This window comes from Gavialis gangeticus, unplaced genomic scaffold (assembly GCF_001723915.1).
Source record: "Gavialis gangeticus isolate Ggan-Ray unplaced genomic scaffold, GavGan_comp1, whole genome shotgun sequence".
NCBI lineage: Eukaryota > Metazoa > Chordata > Crocodylia > Gavialidae > Gavialis > Gavialis gangeticus.
Window position 1 is genome coordinate 18325779 of NW_017729015.1, and position 20511 is coordinate 18346289.

General features: G+C 47.1%; 1 protein-coding gene across 2 annotated transcripts in view; it reads left to right on the plus strand.

Annotated features, from left to right (window-relative positions):
• ARID1A (AT-rich interaction domain 1A) overlaps positions 1 to 20511 on the plus strand; it is a 113222-nt gene that overhangs the window by 56025 nt on the left and 36686 nt on the right. For both annotated transcript variants that reach the window (XM_019512481.1, XM_019512480.1), the window contains exons 3-4: positions 623 to 1087; positions 2190 to 2303. In XM_019512481.1, coding sequence (XP_019368026.1) covers positions 623 to 1087; positions 2190 to 2303 — 579 coding nt within the window. The remainder of the gene's footprint in view (positions 1 to 622; positions 1088 to 2189; positions 2304 to 20511) is intronic.

Sequence of the window (20511 nt, forward strand, 5' to 3'; positions counted from 1 at the left end):
GAGGGTGGGTGGGGGGATAGCTGATGCAGTTGTTCCCAACCTTTTTTAGATTGCGGACCAAAAGTGACCGCGGATCGGCAAACTGCGGACCAGCATACTGCAGACCAGAAGCGACCAGCAGCCAACCCTTTTCTATGCTGAGTATAAAAAAGGGTTGGCTGCTGGTCTGCAGTATGCCAGTCACTTCCGGTCCAGCAGCCAACCTTTGGGCTGCAGCCTGTGGGTTGGGAACCTCTCAGCTAGTGGATTAAAACATTGCCTCCATGAACCTTTAACTTGGAGATACAGCTGCCACTTGGAGCAGTATAAACTTCTACTCCAGGGCTAGTTGGCTGCTTGGTCCAAGCAGCTCCTGTTGAACTTTTGCAGCATATAAAAGCCTACCGTGGGAGCAAGCCCTCCATCTTTTGATGGTTGGTCAAGTCAGTACTGCAACTAAGTCTTTGTGGGTTGTAAAGATCTCCCAGAAGGAATCTGGCCCACTAGTGATCTTTTTCTGGTGCTTATTTAAGTGGGCAGCGGTATTTCCATTATCTTCCCAATTAACTGTCCTCTGTGGGTGTCTGCAGAAGCTTCTCGGGCATGCTCTTGTGTTCTGGAACTCTGCTCTCCTCTCTTGTAGATTCCTCCTTACGGACAGCAGGGCCCCAGCGCGTATGGGCAGCAGAGCCAGACTCCGTATTACAACCAGCAAGGTCCTCATTCCCAACAGCAGCAGCCTCCGTATTCTCAGCAGCCCCCATCCCAGACCCCTCACACCCAGCCTTCTTATCAGCAGCAACAGCAGCCTCAGTCTCAGCCTCCGCAGCTTCAGTCATCCCAGCCTGCGTACTCCCAGCAGCAGTCCCAGCCACAGCATCAACAGTCCCCATCTCCGTATCCTCAGCAGCCATCCACAGCCCAGCAGCATCAACCAAGTCAGCCCCCCTACACCCAGCAGCAGTCACAGTCACCCTACCAGCAGCAGCAGACTCCACAGACAGCATCCTCAGCTCTCTCTCAGCAGTCCTCTTCATACCCTCAGTCACAACCGCAGCAGCAGCAGCAGCAGTCTGCATACTCCCAGCAACGATTCCCACCTCCTCAGGTAGGCCTTCTCCCACGGTGTGTCTGCTCCTATAGGGTTTGCATAAATTGGTTTTCTCAGTATTCAAAACCACTGAAATGCTCTGTAAACATGCAAACTGAATTGTTTGAACTACTAAATGTACAACCTTCCTCCCTGGGACTAGTTCCGTGTCTCCCAGCTGTGACGGAGAAACAAGCGGGGCCATGTAGAGAGAGTCTTCAAGATCACAAACGCAGTACGTTGGCACTGCCAATCTAAAAGGCTCCTGATTTGAATGGCTTTCAAACTGGGGGCTGCGGAGCGTCTCCACGTGGTACACAGACCTACTGTGCTTATCACCATGGCAGAGCATTTCAAGGAATTATACTTCCTGCTGCTCTGGAAGCCCAGACCAAGATTTGTGTAAGATTTTTCTCAAAGCTTTTTATAATCATGTAAAGGAAACATTTGAGTAGCTGCTTTGCTGCTTGGGTGCGGTTTCCCCCTGTAAACTAACAAAATTGTAAAGCAAACAAAAGGCAGAATAGCCTGCAAAATGACCTAGAGAAAAACGCATGGGAATGGGCTAGGTTAGGTGTTCAGTGTGAAGCCCTGCCCTGCACTTAAAAGCAAAGAAACGGCACCAGTTAAAATCAGACAGCAAGGTGTGCTGCATACAGGTGAATTTATTTTCATTTGATCTTGCTAACAGTAGGATGTTTCTGTATGCAGTTGGCTAGAAACGTTCCTACAGATAACAAATTTCACGTTTCTGTTGTGAACTTAATTACATGAGTAAATGATGCAGGTTAAAAAACAAAAAGCCCTGCAACTGCCACAGGAAAGCTGTGACATCAGGAAGTTTAAGAGTTTATGTAACAGGAGTGTAGTACGAAAGTGTTAGAGAAATACTATTTTATGCTTCATCTTCTAGTAGTTAATCATCTTTGGTCTAGGCAGTTAGCTTGGCTTAGTTGTCCATTGCTAGCCTTGTCCCCTGGGTGGTGTGGGCTGGTGGTAACTTGGTTTCTCTTCCCCATTTTGGACAAATGTACTTGAGTGGTACACAAACCTTTCTTCTTATGAATTCATAACAGAGCCCATGTCTCACTTCTGTGCTGTGTTACCTTGTGTGTTTCAGGAGTTATCTCAAGACTCATTTGGGTCACAGGCATCATCTGCCCCTTCAATGGCTTCCAGTAAAGGACAAGAAGATATGAACTTGAATCTTCAGTCCAGACCCTCCAGCCTGCCGGTGAGTGGTGAGCTTGTCTGTGAATGAATGAACAAGCAGAGGTGCAGTAGGATACATTAGCACTGGTGGTACTGCAGGTGGAAGCTGGGATGCTGGAGACTCCTAAGCCATGTAGCTTTCCGCCAGAGACTGTGTAACTTAAATAACTAGCAGATCTCATGGTATCCCTTGAATACTGTGGCATAGATGTTCCAGCTTGGGGAAAGGCACTAAATTGCACTCACAGCAGCCTCTGACCTTGTGGGGTCTTTTGTATTCCAGTTCTGCTCATCGCTAGACTTCTTGGTTAAAAATCTAGTGTCTTTTCTTTGTCAGTGGATCATTGCATTGCTGATTGTGCTCCTTTAGTACAACTGGACTGAATAGTTGGCAAAAAATACTTTTGTTTAGGTCACGGAGTTAAGATGATCCATTGTAGGTGGTCCCTTCCACTGCAAGCAGGGGAGGACTGTATCATCTGCACCCCATATCTGCTTGCTAAGTTTGCCTTAAGCACTCGGGCACTTGCATAGTTTGTAAATGTGTCTGACTAACATTCAGTCCCCTGGCTCATACTGAGCAAAAGGAGTTCTACCTCGGGTTTAAATGTTCTGGACCAGTGAGGAGACTTGAAAATCACCCCTTCAAAATCCTGGATGACCTGCCCAAACAGAGCCATGTCAGTGGCTCAGAATGAAAGTTTGGTTTGTTGAAATCTGTTTTGTTAGTGATTTGGTTACTCCAAATCAGTGAGAGGTAGAAGTGATGTTTTTTCCTCCCCTTGAGCATGAGGCTGAAGCTTCTTCACAAGTGGCAGCTGGCTTGGTCAAAGGAGGATGAGCTGTGTACATACCAGACATTATTTTTGCTTTCTTCAATAGAAAATCCAGTTTGTAGGTCTGTGGGTATGCCCTTCAAACTAAGATTTTGAATTGCAGGGGCAAATTATGTTACACAAATACTGAAATGACTCTAAGTTTGATAGCTCAATGGGGTATGTTTTTTGGCATATTTTTCCTTTTATCATCTGGTTGGTTCCATTTGGCCCCTGAGTGGCTACAAGGAAGTTGTTCTGAGGTGTAGGGAAGAATCTTTTTCCATAGCATGTTTCTTTCGACTCTACAGATCCTTCCATGTCACCCATCTTCTGGCTTAGAACACAGGGAAAGTGAAAGGCATGAAAGCAATTCAGGAAACTGCCCTGACGCTGAACTGGAGGGAGTCATGTTTAGTAGACTAATGCTAGAAGGATTCATGAAGACAGTGGGCTCCTTTTGATTCGGATCATAGGAATTGGTGGCTTCTCCTGCGCACAGCCAAGTGGAAGTGTGCTTATATGCTATAGTGAAACATGGTTTCTCTACGAACCCTTTTTTCAAGTTCACCTTCAAATGGCTGAAAGAGGATTTCCATTTGTGGTATGGGGGTGGGGTGGTTTGGGAAGGTGCGAGCTGCATCTTGTTAGAGGCCTGAATTTTAAGGCATCAATTAACTTCTGACATGCACTGCAGCACCCAGGGCCTGGTTTGGTTCAGGTCTTGCATCTGTGGCCGCTTTCTACAGTTGTCAGCCTTCCATTTCAGCCAAACCTGTTTGCAACCTTTTGTCTTTCTGAGTTTACCAGTAAATCCTCTGAAGCACAAGAGAATCAGTTGGTCCTTACCCTCCCAGAGCCAGGTGCACCCCAGGATGCACTGGTTTCCAGGTGTATGCTAGAATTCACCATCTTCTTTAATGCAAAGGGGATTGGTAATTATAGCTTCAAGATCTGCACTCCTTGCCTAGTCCTTTAAAATGGGAAATGCATCAGACAGTGACTCAAACAACCATATCCTGGACCAGTAATGCGGGAGGGCTTTGCAAGTGTGTGTTGGCCAGCCCTCTTGCCATGACTTTTTTTGCAGGGGTTCTTGACTGAGAGGGCTGGAGGCAGATCCCCCATAGAAGCTAAGCATTATATTTTTCTTCTCTGTTCACCTCAAAATTGGTCCGTGCGAAATCCTAAGTCCCTACTATTAGTCAAATAAACTTTCCCAAGTTGCATATAAATGCCTTTTATAAAAGTACAGTTGTGGGGCTCTTTGCATGTTTGAAAACCTCTGGGCTCCTTCCTAAGGGCTTGGAAGATCTTGCAGAGTAGCCAGTTACTGCGTTCTTTGGAAACTGGGCGATCTAGGAGATGCAGCATCTTAACTTGCTGCATCTAGGTTGACCCTGACTAAAACATACCTTGCTGTCTTCTGGTTACCTCTGTTCAGGAAGATTAAATACATTTATTAAATCTTAACGAAGTCTGAAAGCTGTCGTAACGTATGGCTCAAGTATAATCATTGAAATGTTGGGCAACAAACGGGGGAGCGTTTCCTTAGCAGGTCTTCCCTCTTTTTAGGAAGTGTCTGTTTCCTCGAGACTAACCACAAACCTGGCAGTACCAACAGGAAAGCTCATGCAGCCTGACATTTCTTGCCTGCCTTGTCGAGCTCTATCTGAGAGGTGGCCAGTTCCCCTGGAGGGGTGGTGCCTCTCTGGGTTTCTGCTCAATAGTAAATTGGAGAACCAGCCCTTGTGCCATTTTTTTGGGTTGTCTCATTTGAATCCGAAAGACAGGAATATTGCAAGGGGCTGAAATTCATCAGTGATTTACCTAGTGCCTTGATTGCAACAGTGCCTTGTCTCCTACGTTTTGCCCACATGTCCCTGGGTTTTAATAGTTTTATGTTGTCTTTCCGTTTCAGAACAATGGTCAAGCAGCGTAGGTTTATATGGCACAAGGCAGCAATATGCTGAGACATGCGCTGGCCTGCATGCTCTGCTTCAGTGTCCTGTGTCTAGCTCAGCATTGTTGTGTCCCTTATAAACGAACCCAAAGAGTGCGAGTACATACACTGCAGCTGCTAACGACCGTGGGGCTTTTCAGGATCCAGGATGGTGCCTGCCAAGGCCTGTTGTTGTCTGGACGGAGAACTTTTCTGCGGAGCTTCTAACAGCGCAACCCAATGAAACTTAGATTGCTCACACACAGGAGAGGAGAGGATAGTCATGGCATCTGGATGTAATGGATGGAATAATCTTGAGTATAAATCTCTTCTTTCCAGGAGATAAGTCTCTGAAATTTAGCAAGAGCTTCTCCTAGGCAAGAAGCCTCCAATTTTATTTGGCCTTTAATTTCCTGAGGACCTCAACCCCTGGAGAATGAATCTGAAGATGGTGTCTTTGGCTGGTACTTAACAGCTAGTGTTTGGTTTTTAATCAGGATGTGCTAGTTTTCTGCAAAGTTTTTGGGTGTAGTCAGAGGGCTCTTTCTTTGCATCCTTTCTTTTGTCCCCTTCCTCTTGCTACAACTTGAGCTATAAATATTCTGACTAGGACTTGCTGGAGGAGGGAGGGGGGAATGGAAGTTATCTTTCAACGGGTACTAATTTTCTCTTGAGTGAAAGATCTTACTCCCATGGAGAGTATATTGCACAACTCTTCCAAGTCTGGTCTCAGTTCTTTCTGCCAAAGCATACTTCCACAGTGAGCTTGTCAGCTTCTTAAGGGGTTCGGATACCTGACGCAGGGAAGTGTAGAGTGCCTGGCAGGTGTTTCATTTATCCCTTCCCTTGATTTCTCCTCCTTCTTCCCACATAGTAAGTACCTCGATGGCTGGTTTCCTACACTGAGCTTAGTGTCCCACCTGTGTCCAAGGGGAGTCTAGAAGAGGCATTGTTTGCCACTCTTCAGGAACATTTCTTCAGAAGCTCCTGAATTTCTTAAGGGATGGCTTTCTTTGTCTTCTCCAGGGTTCTTGATGTTCTCTGGTGTTCTTTTGTTGAGACCCAAAGTCTCAGAAGTTGGTTTTCTTACTTAGAAGTATTTCATAGTTTCATAGTTTCTAGGGTCGGAAGGGACCTGAGCAGATCATCTAGTCCAACCCCCTGCCATGGCAGGAAGAGCACTGGGGTCAAATGACCCCAGTAAGGTGGTCATCCAACCTCCTCTTAAAAACCCCCAGGGTGGGAGCCTGCACCACCTCACATGGAAGCTGGTTCCAGACCCTAGCCGCCCTGACTGTGAAGTAGCGCCTCCTGATGTCCAACTTAAACCTTCCCTCCGCCAGCTTGTGACCATTGTTCCTGGTCACTCCTTGCGGCGCTCGGGGGAACAGGGACTCCCCCAGCGCCTGCTGATCCCCCCCAAACAGTTTATAACAGGCCACAAGATCCCCCCTCAGCCTTCTCTTTTGAAGGCTGAACAGGTTCAGGTCCCGCAACCTTTCCTCATAGGACCTACCCTGCTGTCCCTTGATCATACGAGTGGCCCTCCTCTGGACCCTCTCGATGCTGTCCACATCCCTCTTAAAGTGCGGCGCCCAGAACTGGATGCAGTACTCCAGCTGCGGCCTGACCAGTGCCGCATAGAGGGGGAGGATCACCTCCTTGGACCTGCTCGAGATGCATCTGTGGATGCACGACAAGGTGCAGTTGGCCTTCCTAGCCGCCTCCCCACATTGCCGACTCATGTTCATCTTGGAGTCAATAATGACTCCCAGATCCTTTTCCACCTCCGTGCTGACAAGAGGGGAGTTCCCCAGCCTGTATGTATGGTGCCGATTGTTCCTCCCCAGGTGCATCACCTTACACTTGTCCGTGTTAAACCCCATCCTGTTCTCCTCCCCCCACCCTTGTAACCTATCTAGGTCCAACTGTAGCCTGTTGCTCCCCTCAATTGTGCCCAAATTGTGCTGATTTGATTTTAATCAGTTCTTTTAACACCTTAAGGGGTTGTGTGCTTATTTTGTAGCAGTGGAAAATAAGAGGCATTGCTTAGACAGAGTTATTAGCATGAAAAAAGATCTCGAAACTGAAGGGTCCAATGTTTGAAGGAGCGGAGATGTTGGTGGCCCACCAAGGAGCTTGCATATTGATGCTAGGTAAAAGGAGAATGACAGTGGGATGGAGAGCAAGGTTCTCGGCTGGTGTTGCATCGCTGGAGCTGTGCTGGTTTGTACTAGCTAAAGGTCTACCCTACCATCCTCAGCAATTGCTGTCATGTGCCCATGGTCGTTGGTGGAAGGAGAGTTCGGGAAGCTGTGTACCGCCGTGTCATGTTCCAGTAAGTGTAGATTGCCCTTCCTTTCCTGTAGCCCTAAATTGCTACTTGGTTTTCTGTTCTGAAAGAAACTCCCCCCAGTTCAGAATTTGGCTTCCTGCAGCTGCGTTCCATGTTTGCCAGTCGGCGTACGAGTCCTGTGCTTGTCTAGAGGGGTAGGATATCTTCAGGAGCCTCCCATGGTTCAGGTTAGTTCAAGCTGAAGGTGAACAGGCTTTCCAGTGGTGGTTTTTCAGGCCGGGCACTGAAGTAGTGCACTATGTGAGCAGGGTCAGGATGCTGAAATACGGTTTTATGACAGTCTTCAGGGAGAAACAAATACCAGTTTAACTCGCCTCCTTTTCTGGTTATGATAGAGTTACCTTCACCAATCAGAAAAGTTTAAAGCCCAAACCTTACAGGGAAGGTACACCTGTGGTGTGCCAGCAGACCGCAGCAAGTGCAGGGAACAGCCCAGAATGCCCAGCAACCAGTGTTGGGTCCAGCAAGTGCTTCATCTTCATAAAACCTGACTTCTGATGCTGGTAGCTTGGCCCCCAGGGGAGGAAATAGGGCACCAAGTCTCCAGGTCAGTGAACTGAAAGTGCATTTGACTAGTTTTTGGTTTTGGATGAGGGAGGAGGTGGAGGGGTGCACCAAGCAAACAGGACAAATGTATTGGCCATCACCTGACTCGGGTGGAGTCTTAGCAAAACCTGCTATTTCAGCACACCCATGTCTCACTCCCTGGCCATCAGAAAGGAACTTAGTGCAATCCCTGTCAGCTCGGAGGCTTTGGAAAACAATTGCCATGTCTGGCCATTAATAACTTGCCCGCGTGCCAAGCATTCGTCACGGCGTTGGGTCTGGCTTGCCCTGAAGACTGTGTTCAAGTAGAACCACTTTGCTACTGGCATTTAGCAGCTGCGCGTGGTCTGGGAGCAGGTCAGGGGTTTTCTCTGAAGCGGTATTTCAGTGGAAAGCACTGATTTGTCAGAATTGAAACCATTTGCAGGAATGTGCCGGTTTTGAAGAAACCGAAGCTGGGGAAAGGTTTCCAAGGGCAGGGCAGAAGATTCGCTCAAAATCAGTTATGGTAGACAAGCAGCTAGTGTGCCCCCGCCCAGGTTTGAGTCCCTGTGTCAGTGAATATGTGAAGTGGGACGGCTCCATCAAGAGAGAGTTAAGCTTTCCACTCCAGCAGCTGGTTGATTATGACATGCCTGAGTGGGGGGGATACCTGTCCAAGGCTTTTTGTGAAAACTTTTGTAGGCTCTTGGTTTTTTACCATGTAGGGTGGGAATTTTTATTTTAATCTCATTTTTTGCACGACAGAAAACCTGTTTCCCATCCATCTCTGCCCATTGCTTGTTTGCTCTTTGGGGGGCTCTGAGCTGTTTCTGTTGATGCCTGAAGAGGATGCAGTAACTAACTCAGACCAAATCACTGATCCGCACTTAGTAGTTTTACCTTTGTTGCAGTCTGCAATCTTCAGAGTCGGGGCCTGGATGGATCAGGCTGCTGGAGGTGGAGGAAATGTCCCTATCTCTGATTTTTTCAGCTCTCAGAATTTGAGTCAGGCTGTGACTTGGGAGGACAATAAATATTTGCTGCTGAATCTAATGGTGAACCCCTCAGCCTTTCCTTCCTTATTGGATTTCCTGCTTCACTTTGTTGCTGGACTTTCAGCTCCTATTTCTCACTGTGCTTTTCAACAGGGTCCAGCAAGTTACAAATATCAAAGCAACATGGCACATGCCTGCAGTGGTGCCTTAGCATGGTGGAAATAACTAGAGAGAAGGTGCTTTTCTGTTCCAAGCATTTTTCCAAGGTGCACAATTCCTGACCGCTAACGTTTGAGGGATCAGAGTAGCTCAGCTTTATGCTGATGTGCAGTGCCTGTGCTGAGAGCAGGAGCTGAATGAGTCTTTTTGTAATCTTCCCTCTCCGCGGTGCCTCAAGCATTCTCCTAAGACCTCGCCCCCATGCTCATGTGACTCCCATTCCCTTGCAGTTGTTCTGGAGTCCTCTGCTTTTCAGAGTTTGGATTTCTAAGCTGCCCGGCGTGGGCTTGAGAAACACAAATGTCACGGGCCCTCGGTCACTCCAGTGACACGCTTTCTGCAGGTGACCCAGCCTCTCGGGATTGCTCTGCTGTTTGTCCATGTGGCAATGCCTCTCCTCCCACCCCTTCCTCCGATGTTGAACGAAGCTGCTGTGACCTGGTGCTCAGAAGGAAATTCCCCACCCCCACTGCTGTATCAGCCGAGGCTGTGCAGAGCAACGCTCAACCGTGTGCATTTTTTTTCTTCCCTTGCTAGGAGCAGTACCCAATCAGCTTCCAGTTTATAAATCATGCTGCGCTGAGCCACCGATGCAGCTTGCTTCGCGGATGCCTGTGCTTGCAGCAGATTGCTCTATGCTCGGTCCCGGGCCCGTTTCCTGTTTCTATTCTAGTCGCTAGTGGCTCAGCTCTGCTTCCTGCCTGTGTATGTTACACAGATTCCTCTTGCCGGAGCCGTTCGGTTTTGTAGGAACAATTTCAGTTAGAGAATTAACTGAAACGTGAAATGAGCCATCTCCTTTCTGGAGCCACGGATCTGGGCGGCAGTCGCAGGCTGCCCAAGGGGCGTGCTCGTTTCCTTCTGTTTTTGCAGCTCTCTTTCAGGCCCTGCTACACTGAACAGGCGGGTCAATGTTTAATCCGGAAATTGCTCCAGGATGACCAGTTCTCATCTTGGATTCCTAACAATGGGCCATTTTCTCTATCACGCTCGCCCACTGAACCAGAATATCCTGGATGTGCATGGCTATTTAGTTACCCGATTAGAGTAACCTCTCTAGTGTGCTCCTTGAGAGATGACCCTCTGTGTTTAAAGCCCCTCCAGTGAAGTTGGTCATTTCAGAGGGAGGCGACGTTCTATTGGCTTCCCTTTTTACCGCAGGTGGAGACAACTTCACTTCTTTCTTTGGCAGCCTGGCGCAGTGTGCTAAGAGGACTGCCGTCAGCAAAAGAACCCCCCAAACCCGCAAGCATAAGCTCACTGGAGCTTGAAAAAAGGCAGGAGGGGCAAGGAGAAGTTGTAGTGACTTAACCTTCTTCTTTGCAACCTGCTCTGTTCTTTGGGCACAGGGTGGGGAAGGGATACATGGAGGTGTTTGACTTGAGCTGGTACCTTCTTAGTAGAGCCTCTCCTAAGCTCTCAAACGACAAGCAGGCTTTTCCTGTACGTGCCAACAAACTAATACACACAATTGTATGAGGAGAAACTCTTTTTTTCCCTCATCCCCTACAGCCCTTGGTTATGGGGGAGCAGGGCAAGTTTAAGGCTTTGTCCATCCAGCCCCGACCTGTAGAGGCAGAGGCTGCCTTGTGAAGGCCGTGTCTGCATCCTTATTGGCACAGAGTTTGCGCTGTGGCTTCAGACCCGTCCTCCATGGTGAGTGGAGGAGTTGTCTCACTTGATTTTTATTATTTTTAATCGGGTCTTTATCCAGGAAGGAAGAAGCCTCTTCATGAGACGGAGTTTCCTGAAATGGCAAAAAATGACTTCTAGTAATGGACAACCTCTGACCTCTAGGGCTAGCAGCCATCATTTGTCAGCACGTGGAAGGGGCCCTAGTTACCATGGTTATGCTCACTTTTTTTTGTCTTCTACACACTCTTCTCCTTCTCCATCAGCTTGGAGGAGAAAGCCCACTGATTTAAGCATAGCTTCAGTTTTCCAGGCCTATCCAGATCAGCAGCAGAAGCACAGGGATTTCGGCCTGAAAGTGCCGCTTTTGTAAACACACAGCTCGATGTCCATAACAAGTGCAGCAGCAGCCCTTTTGGGGCTTTCTACAGCATTAATTACCTGGAGGCTGTAGCCGGCAAGGAGAAGGGGACAGGGCATGCAGTGCCTTCTTTTTGGTGGCCTGGTCCAGAGGAAGAAATGCCAGCTTTGTCTGGCTTATAAACATCCAACACATTTGGAAACCCTGTCCCTTTTTTACAAGCTCCCGAACAATCTTTCTCTTCTTTTCACCCTTGCCCACCTCCCAAAATGAGTTTTCTAGCTGCAGTCGCAGTTTCAGCGCTGTTGGAGCCCATTGTAGCATTGTCAGCCCAGTCTTTTAGTGTGATATTTCTCCAAATTGGAAGCATGGACCAAGAGCTTTTTACATATTTCCCGTTTTTGGAATTCCTGGCTTCACTGCATTTCTTTGCCCATCCAGACTTGGATGGTTGGCATGGTGGCGTAATCACATGCTGAGATGACTAAATGCTTCTGGAGTCTGGATTGAACACATCACAGATGGAGAATGCCATGCAGATGAGGAGGAAGTGGGGCTGGGAATTCGTGTATGTCCTTGGGAATAGAGACAGCAGCTTAGTTTCCTGTTGCTTACATACAATATCTTTGCAGATGATGAGGGTTTTGGCTTCAGAAGATGCAGTGTCTCCTGCGTATTGATACAGGGTTGAGATGCGTCTTGAAAGACCTTTTGTGGTCAGTCCTTTGAAACTTGTGCCACTTTCTCCTTTATGCTCTCCTACCCCAGGACCTTGTTGACTGCTGGATCAGGTCTGCTCTCTTTCCAGATCACACTGACCTGGCTCAGAGCATCCCCTAACAGGAATTGCCCGAGTTGGGTGATGTTGGCACTGGCAACCCCCTGAGTTGCGTGGGCTCTTTCTATGGTCTATTCTGCTCCAGCTCGCTTCAGGATCAGATCGTCAGACCTGTGCCTTGCTCTGCACGCTTTGCCGTCAGAAAGCTGGGGCTGAAACTCTTATTTAACTACCGGCCAGTACAGAATTGCCCCAGCAAATGGAAAAAGCCAAAATACGATTACTCTGTACCACTGCTGTGAATATTTCTTGGGGTATGTTAATACCAATTAAACACTAGGGAGCCTTGTAAAAATGAGGGGTGGGGGCAGGCAGGGATTCTCAAAAGGGTTAAGCAAAAACTAGCTTCCAAGGAGTTTGGCTGCTCTGGTTTCCAGGGTCCTGCAGAAGAGATCCACCCCCGGCGCTCCCTGGGGAGGGGGAGAATGCTGGCGGCCTCCACGGTGGGGCTTTTCTTTTGGCGACATCTTGTTCTGTGACTGAATCCCATCACCCTTTCCTCTTACTTCGTGCTGCCAGTATAGCATTGACTGTTTTCAGAGAGGGGAGAGGACATGGGATGTGCTAGTGGGCTCAGCATTTTTTGGGAGGTAGGGGTTGTTTTACATTTTACTTGGAGGGGGAAGAGGCGAAGGGGTGGCAGAGAGCAGAAGCAAGAGATGTGATTAAAGCTCCTGCCGAGCAGATCTGTGGGAGTGGAGTATCGACCTCTGAAAAATCAATGGCTGCTGCGGTAGCAGTGCTGGCTGTTTTGCAAGGTCTCCCATTGCAGGAATGTAGTAAAGCCAGCAGCACTTTCCTCCTCTTCCTCCTCTCTGCTCTGTACCTAGGCTCCATCTGAGCAGCCAGACCCACCTAGATTTGCTGAGGTGGATTCAAACAGCAGTTTATTTTTGCAATTAGAGTAAAATTTCTCGTGTGACACTGAGCCCCTCCTCCTCCTGCCAGCCTCCTTTCCAAATGCTCTTTCCCTGCACTGCAGCTAGAGCCAGCAGCTTCTACCAGTTTGTCTAAAGCCAGGCTGGAAGAATGAGCTTTTCAGCTCCCTTTTCAGACAAGGAGACTGTACCAAGTGCTCTTTCCCACGTTCTGGTCCCCCTCCTAGATTAGTCCCTGTCAACAGTGGCCCTATAGAGAAGCCCAAACTCCTTGTGGTGGGGAGGGAAGAAAATATGGGCTCGTTATGTAGCAGAGACCTGAATCCTGAGCAGTGTCGTTTTACTGATGCTCTTCAGCGGGTTGTTTCTTTTCTCTTTGCAGCAGGGGATGTCGGACCCACTTATCAGGGCCTGGGCGGATGGGAGTAAGTGTCACACGGGGGGACTTAGATGCGTTTTTAGTTTGTAACCAAGATCTTACAGTTTTTCCCCCGAAAGGAGCTGTGTGCACTTCAGGGAGGAGCCTGAGAACTCGCTTTGTAGCTGCTTGCATGTCGTCCTTGTTCAGACCAGTAGACCTGGCTCCCGGTGGGTGACGCACGTGGGAGGCTAAAAACACAATTGGCTGTTACAGTGGAAGCTTTCTTGTCTTCTGGTTGCTGATCTTAGAGGTTTTTAACAAGGGATGCAGGAGAACAGACGAGGCTGTGCTCTGCACCCAGTGCACAGAAAACTGCCCAAAGGGCGCAGCCTAGAATGGGGTGTAGAGGGGTGCAGACTTCCCTTTCCAGGCTTTTCCCTACTTCCAGCACCAGGAGAAAGTTGCCTCTCAACAAATGACAAACCGCGTGCGCAAAACCGACGTCTTTCCAAGCTGGGAGCTTAACTAACGTAACAGGAAAACAATGTGCTGTGGAGGGGCGCATGCTTGCCCTGGTTATATTTGGGCATTTTGTTATAGCGAAGGTCTGGCAAAGGCAAGTCGGGCCTACAGATGATCACAGTAATTTTTTTTAAATAGGTTTTTATAAACCTAAAGAATTCAAACATCCCAAAGCTGGGCACTGCTGTCCTGTTTAGTAAGAATCCAGTTGAATCTTTCATTCCCCACATGTCTCCTGTCCCACTTCTCCCTGAAGCGCAGGGCATGGGATGGACAGTACCTCATGTTTTTCAGCAGAAGCTTTGATTTTTCAACCTTGGACTTCAGAAACATTCTGGATTTCGAGAGGAATGCATTGCAGAGAGCTTCTGAACGGATCTCCTCCGTCTCTCTCACACCAACCAATGATGATGAGCCGTCTAGAAGGTGCTTCTGCTGCTATGAAGAATGGCCTATTATCCTCCACACAATAGCCTATTGTAGAGAGAGAGCGGAGTGAGCCCAGCGGCCTGGTCCACCCTGTGGCAAGTTGTGTGCTTCCAGGATAGAGCCGGCTCCTGGAAATCTGTTTTGGTTTTGGTTATTTCAGCTTATTTTGCAGCACCTGCAGGTCTCTGTGGCCTGTTGTTGTGGCCTTTTTTTTTTTTAAGCAATCACCTGTGCAAGAGGTTGAGAGTTCAGTGCTTGAGATTAGCTCGTGTTGATGATGATGGTCACAATTTGAATACACAAGGTCTAGTTTGGGCAGTGGCAAGTCCAGGCTCAACACATGGGCATCCTTGCCAGATTGTGAAAGGGCAGTTGAGATGAGCGGCCTCTGCGCTCCTCCTGCTCCAACGTTAGTCTGCAAACAAGGTGTTATTTATGGGGAGGCCTCTCTGCTAGCAGCACAGGCCCCCACCCACTGTTTCTTTCGCCTAGGCTAATAAACAGCTATTCTGTAAGGATTTCTGGGCACTGCTGTCCTACTTTAATTTGTTGCTCAGGGAGAGGAGAGCTGTCAGCTCTGTTCAAGGGTGGATCAGGTTCCCGTCGTGCGACTCTGGCTGTGCAAAGCTACCTCGGTGGGAGCCGAGGCTCTGGCTGGTACTGTTTGAAATGTCAGCATTTGAGTGATTGCAGCTACTAGAGATGTTCATCGCTGGGTCGTATGAACTTGAGTAAGAGAAGTTCACTTCTTTTTTTTTTCTTGACTGGGTTTTGTCTAGGTTCAGATACAGCAATACAACAGTGCATTCACCATGGCATGGAACAGCCTGTTTCCTTCAAAAGCATAAAAATCCTGTTTAAGTTGCCAAGACACTCCTTTAAGATAAAGCCAATTTGTTATACTTTCCCTTCTGAACTGTTCGAGTTGTGTTAAGCGCTCCGAAGAAAGGAAACGCACAGTAAAATCTCGACCCTGCCTGAATTCTGCTTCCCAACCACCGGCCGTCTTCCAGTTTGGCCCCGCAACCCCCAAAAATGTGGGTATTCTTCATTGCAAGGGAATGACAGGCCTTTCTACATCCCCATGCTCCCATCTTATGCACCCGGTGCTGTCAGATGTGTAGAAACCTCTGGGTTTTCTTCTTCTTTTTTACAAGGTGCCCAATGTACGGGCTGAGCTCTGGTGTAAATGGGTACATGACCTCTCCAGACCACATTGCGGCTGGAAGTGAATACAGAGTGGCTTGTGGAGGGTAAAATGCCAGACACAGTAATCTCTGTACTAGGGGGGTGGTAGTTTGTCACCCAGCTGTGTCCCTTTCTGTAAAATAACTTACTTCGCATTCAAATAGGGGCTCTGAATGTTTACAGTGCTCAAAACCCTTGGAAAAGAAACTGTGGAAAAATGAAGACAGGCTAATAACTGTAATGTTAAAGCAGGTGGTCCTGCTTTAAATCAGTGCACTGAGGATGTCCTTCTCTGTTGAGAAGAGCCGGAGAAAAAAGATCATCATGTTTTAATAATTCTCCCGTTAGTCCAGCCTCTGACTTCAGCAGCACTGTTGGTTCTTGGTTTGCAAAAGTCCGCGTGGAAATGATTTGGTGTACAGGATTTACGAGCGTCACCACGTGTGTCTACACAACTTCCTTGAACTGTATCTATTGATCTGACCGTGCTTTTACCGTCTTTTCATTTGGGCTGCCTCTGTCTTTCCTGACGCCCCTGTCCTTCCGGACACATTATTTACATGCCCTGACCCCGGGTAGCGGCTGGTTTGTGTTCTGGTCTGTCCCTTTGCTCAGTCAGGACGGTGAAAATCTGGGGCTTTGTTACCCCGGTCTCAGGCCTTTCTTGTTGATTTGCTCTTCTGTTTGCTTAACTGACTGAGCTGGGTCTGCAAGCGAGATGGAGGTTCCCTTTTTTCACGTAGAAGAAGCGTCGCTGTTCTCGGCGCAGATTAACCGGCTCTTGCACTGGTCGTGCTAGGGCTTGCAGCCTATTCCCTCAGATAGGCAAGCTCCCTGCCCCTCCTCCTTTTGGGTATTGGATTGTGTGATTTCAGGCATGGTTTTGTTGTGGTGTGAAAAGAAGGTGTTAGCTGCGGAGTCCCTGTTTGTCAGCAGTACTGACAAACCCACGCTGGCATGAGCTAGGATTGGGCAGCCAATCGCAGCTGGAACAGTTATCGTTTCAGAGTCCCTGTGGGCTTCCGCTATCAGGTCACATCCCAAAATAACACTGGGCAGTATTTCAAGTGAAGAAACGAAGGCTTTGGGGCTGCAGCCAGCCTGGAGTGTGAGATTCTGTGCGAAATAGTTGGAATCCCTCCAGCGTTTTTGATCTGCATGGCAGATGAGCAATAAAATGCATAAAAAACACATTGGAAACACGTGAGGAAATTCTCCAGACCCTGACGTTTCCTTCAAGTTGGCAGAGTTACCGCTGTTGATCCTCACCTCCTGTCTCGGCTCGATTGGCTCCGCTCAAGAGGAGGAGGGAAGAGGAGAGCCCTATTAACGGGGCTGCTGCGTTGTTCTAGGCCTTGCTGAAATCCCTGGAGGGGGCAAACGAAAACCGTGCTGGAATGTTTTATTCTCTGGGCCTAATCCAGAACCCGCCGAAGATGTTGGATCTCCATGATCCCTGCATTTTGGAGTAGGACATTTGTGCTAAATCTGTCCTAAAAGCATCACGGAGAGGGAAGTGTTTGGGTTTCTTCTGGATTGCGGTGCGCTTCAGTAAATGGCGCTTTTAAAGTTTTGTGAGTGTGTCTTATGGGCATAATTAAAACTACATAATCACATTTTTACATGCGAGAAGATAACTCAACAGGCTGGGGACCAAATGCACCTTTGATTGCAGACCACAGTGAAAGTGCTCTGGTCCCAGGTCTGAAGTTTTTCTTTCCCCTTGTCCTGCAGAAGCCATGTTCCCTTGGCAGGTGGAAATGGCACGGGCTGGTTGGGTTTGAATCCTTTATTTACTTATTAAATACACTGGTTCTGGTGGAGGGGAGTAGAGGCTGCCCTGTTGGAGTGTGGCACGTATCACGTAGCTTCATGGAGGTTCAAGGCTCAGTGTGCAGTTTGAAAGCTGTTGTCCTTTTTATATTTATGGGCATGAATTGTTTTAGCCTCTAAGCTTTATGATCCGGTCATTTTGCAAGAAAAAGCACCTACTGCAGACTTGCATGCCATTCTTTCAATTAAGGGCTCAACTTTTGATGACTTTTTTGAAAGCGTAAAGATGATGGGCCTGATTTTCCTCGATGTGTTAGAGGCCCTTTTTATGTCATGTTAGCAGTGTGAAAGGACACTTAAATTGCATGTGGATACTACCTCGGTATTAACAGATAGGTAAATTACCAAACAGGCTAAACGGATGGAAACTAGTTAGTGTCTAGCTAAGAGTCAGCATCACTTAACTAAGTCAAATGTTTTCAAGTGACTTGCTGCAGTTTAACTTGGCCGTGGTGCATGGATGAGGCCGAGCACGCTGGTTTTAAAGTTCATCCAGTGGTTAGCGTTCAACCCGCTTGCCTGGCTCTGTTTACCCTTTTCTCTATTCCCAGTACAGTCGCGTGCTCTCCTGTCTCAGACTTTACTCTGCTTAATTAATGTACGAATGAACATTGTTCATACCACATAGCGGTTACTGACCCCTCAGATCCTCCATTTTGAAGAAACTCTGTCTTCTGCTCACGGCAGATCAGAAGCATCTCTCCCTGCGCTCCTGCTGTTGCCAAGAGGGTTTCTCCTCTCGCCTCCCTTATGCAGCCCCCAAACACCCATCGCTTAGTCAGCTTGGCGTTCACGTTCTTGGACGTCGTGTCTTCTGGTGAAGGTCTCCAAGCAGACTTCTCAATAGATCTCTGACTCTAGCATATCAATAACATCTTCAGAGTAGTATTTCATTCTCCAAAACATCCCCGAGAGTTTCTGGGAGGGATTTTGAAGATACTTGTGGAGATTAGGACTCTTAATTGCACTTCACTTGAAATGGAAATTGTGTATTCACATGCTGTCAAAGCCACCTACAATCTCAGCCCGAAAGTATATTAAAGAGAAACACCAGTCTTTGTTGGATGGATAGTGCACGTAAGGGCAGAGTAAAGTACGTCTGTGCAACTTTGCTCTGAATTTCATGGCTTTCAGGCATACATTTTGTTACAGCTCTGTCCTAGCAAACCTTGTAGCAGAAGTAGCTCGTGCAGCCCTGCAATCTTACTAATGATGTTTTACAAACTTGGGTCCTAGAAAGGACCAAGGGGCAGCCACGATTTTTGATCTGATTATATCAGAGGGGTGTTTTGTATTGCTGCGTAAAAGGATGGATTTCATTCATGGCTCCATGATGGTTTTGCAGTTTAACTTGGGTTAAGTCACTCAAGTGAAATGTGAAAAGGGAAAAATGAAGTAGCGCTCCTGGCTTTGGTTTTAATTTCTTAAAATGAACAAAACCCTGGACATTTTCTGTCCTTTTTCTTAACATCTCTTTAACAGGAAGTTCCTGGTTTTAGAGAGTAAATTTAGGTCTTATCTGCTTGTCTTTCCTAGAAGGGTCTGACAGTTGGAGAAACGAGTAGGACTGTGACATTTACAGTACCAAGCATGCAAAAAGTAAGCAGTTCAGTGGAGGAGGGAGTTTTAGACGCTTCATTTTGGCAGGCAAATTTATTCAGTGAATGCTTCACAAGCATTGGAGAGAAAAGGTATTTGTTCTTTTTTTTTAAACAAAGAGATCTAATATCATTTCCTCTTTAGTTAAGGAAACTTCCACTGAAGCCACAGAAAACAAGGCTACAATTCTTTTTTTTCCCCTAAAATTTTACAAGAAACTGGACAATCTTTCAGAGACCATCAGACTTGCAGCCTGTTTGCATGTCCCCTTTTGCCAGTCACATTTGTATCTCCTGTCAAAGGGAGACCAACTGTTTTAGGGCTGGTGTGAAGCTGTTAATATTTCTAAAGTGCTTTTAGATTCTTGGATGGTAAGCGCTAGATAAGTACAGGGCCTTAAGTCTACATCCCAGCTGTGGCTGCATGGTTATACTGATGTGGGAGTTAATTTTAAAGCTACAACTTTAGCTTTCTTATTTAGTGTTGCAGTAGATGTCTAATGTTGCCCGAAACTCGTGCGTTAGGATAATGTGAACAATTTGACTGAACTCATAGACTGCAGAAGAAATGTATTTTGTGCTTAATGCAAAATTGTCCTGAAGTCCCAAAATAAGGTACAGGCTTTTTTTAACCCCTTGGGTATGAGCGACTATGATGGCCATGTGCACAGCACTGTCTTGGGCCATCTTCACTGGAGTGATAAGTTCTTTGGTAGCTTTTGTGCCATAAACCAAATTTACTGCTCAGGCAAGAGACTGGAAAATCAGGAAGTCCTGTGAACATTGTTTTTAGCTTTCACCGAAATATAAAGACCACATTTTTCTTTGGGAAGATGCCAGGTATAAACCCATGCCGTAATGAGATTTGCCTGGTAAGAAATGGTCTTCATACAAACTGAGCTGGTACTAAAAGGTGTAGGGAAGTGGTGAGATCTCTAATCCCTGAGAGGCTGATTTATTTCCCGCGTGTCAAACGTGGCAGTTGACAAAACACTGGTTAGAGTTACGTCATTTTGGAAAAGCACGACCAAAATCTGAAAAGGCTGAGAGATGATGACTTGCCCAGTGCATATGCGGCGGGGCATAGACTGGAGCCCACACATCTGAAGTTGTAGTTTGGGGTTTTGAGCACAATACATCTATCTTGGCTTGGTTTTCTCGCTAATTATGAGAGCCAGTATAGCAACGCTGCTGCACATGTGTGGTTCCCCAGGTACTCAAGAATTAACTATTATTGAAGTTAAAAAAATCTGTAAATAGTAAAAGGATTTTAACAGCCATAAAATATATATTTGGAATGCCATGTGACTGCTATCCATTGATCAGTGCAAGGTATTTGATGCACTGGTGGGCTAGAAATGAATAGAAAGTAATATCTATGTGATAAGTTGGTCTCCTATTTCAGAGTAAATGTGAAATATAGGTTAACATGTACCCTGTTGCTAAATCATCATCAGCATCATCCTCTCTGTGATCCCAGCTGCTTTTCCTGCTCCACCAAAAATGGCCTCTCAAAAGTGGGTTTCTGAGAAACTTCTTATTCGGATATCTTCTACAAATCCACTGGTGCTGTGTTTCCTAGCCGCAGCCCCCCTGCTTTGTCTATTTATCATCTCTTTTTTTTTAAAGAGAAAAAGGCTACTTTAAATACTCTTTCACTATAAGAAACACAACCTCAGAAGAGACCCTACAATTTTAGATTTAGATGATTAAACTCTATCCTGTTGAACTTCAT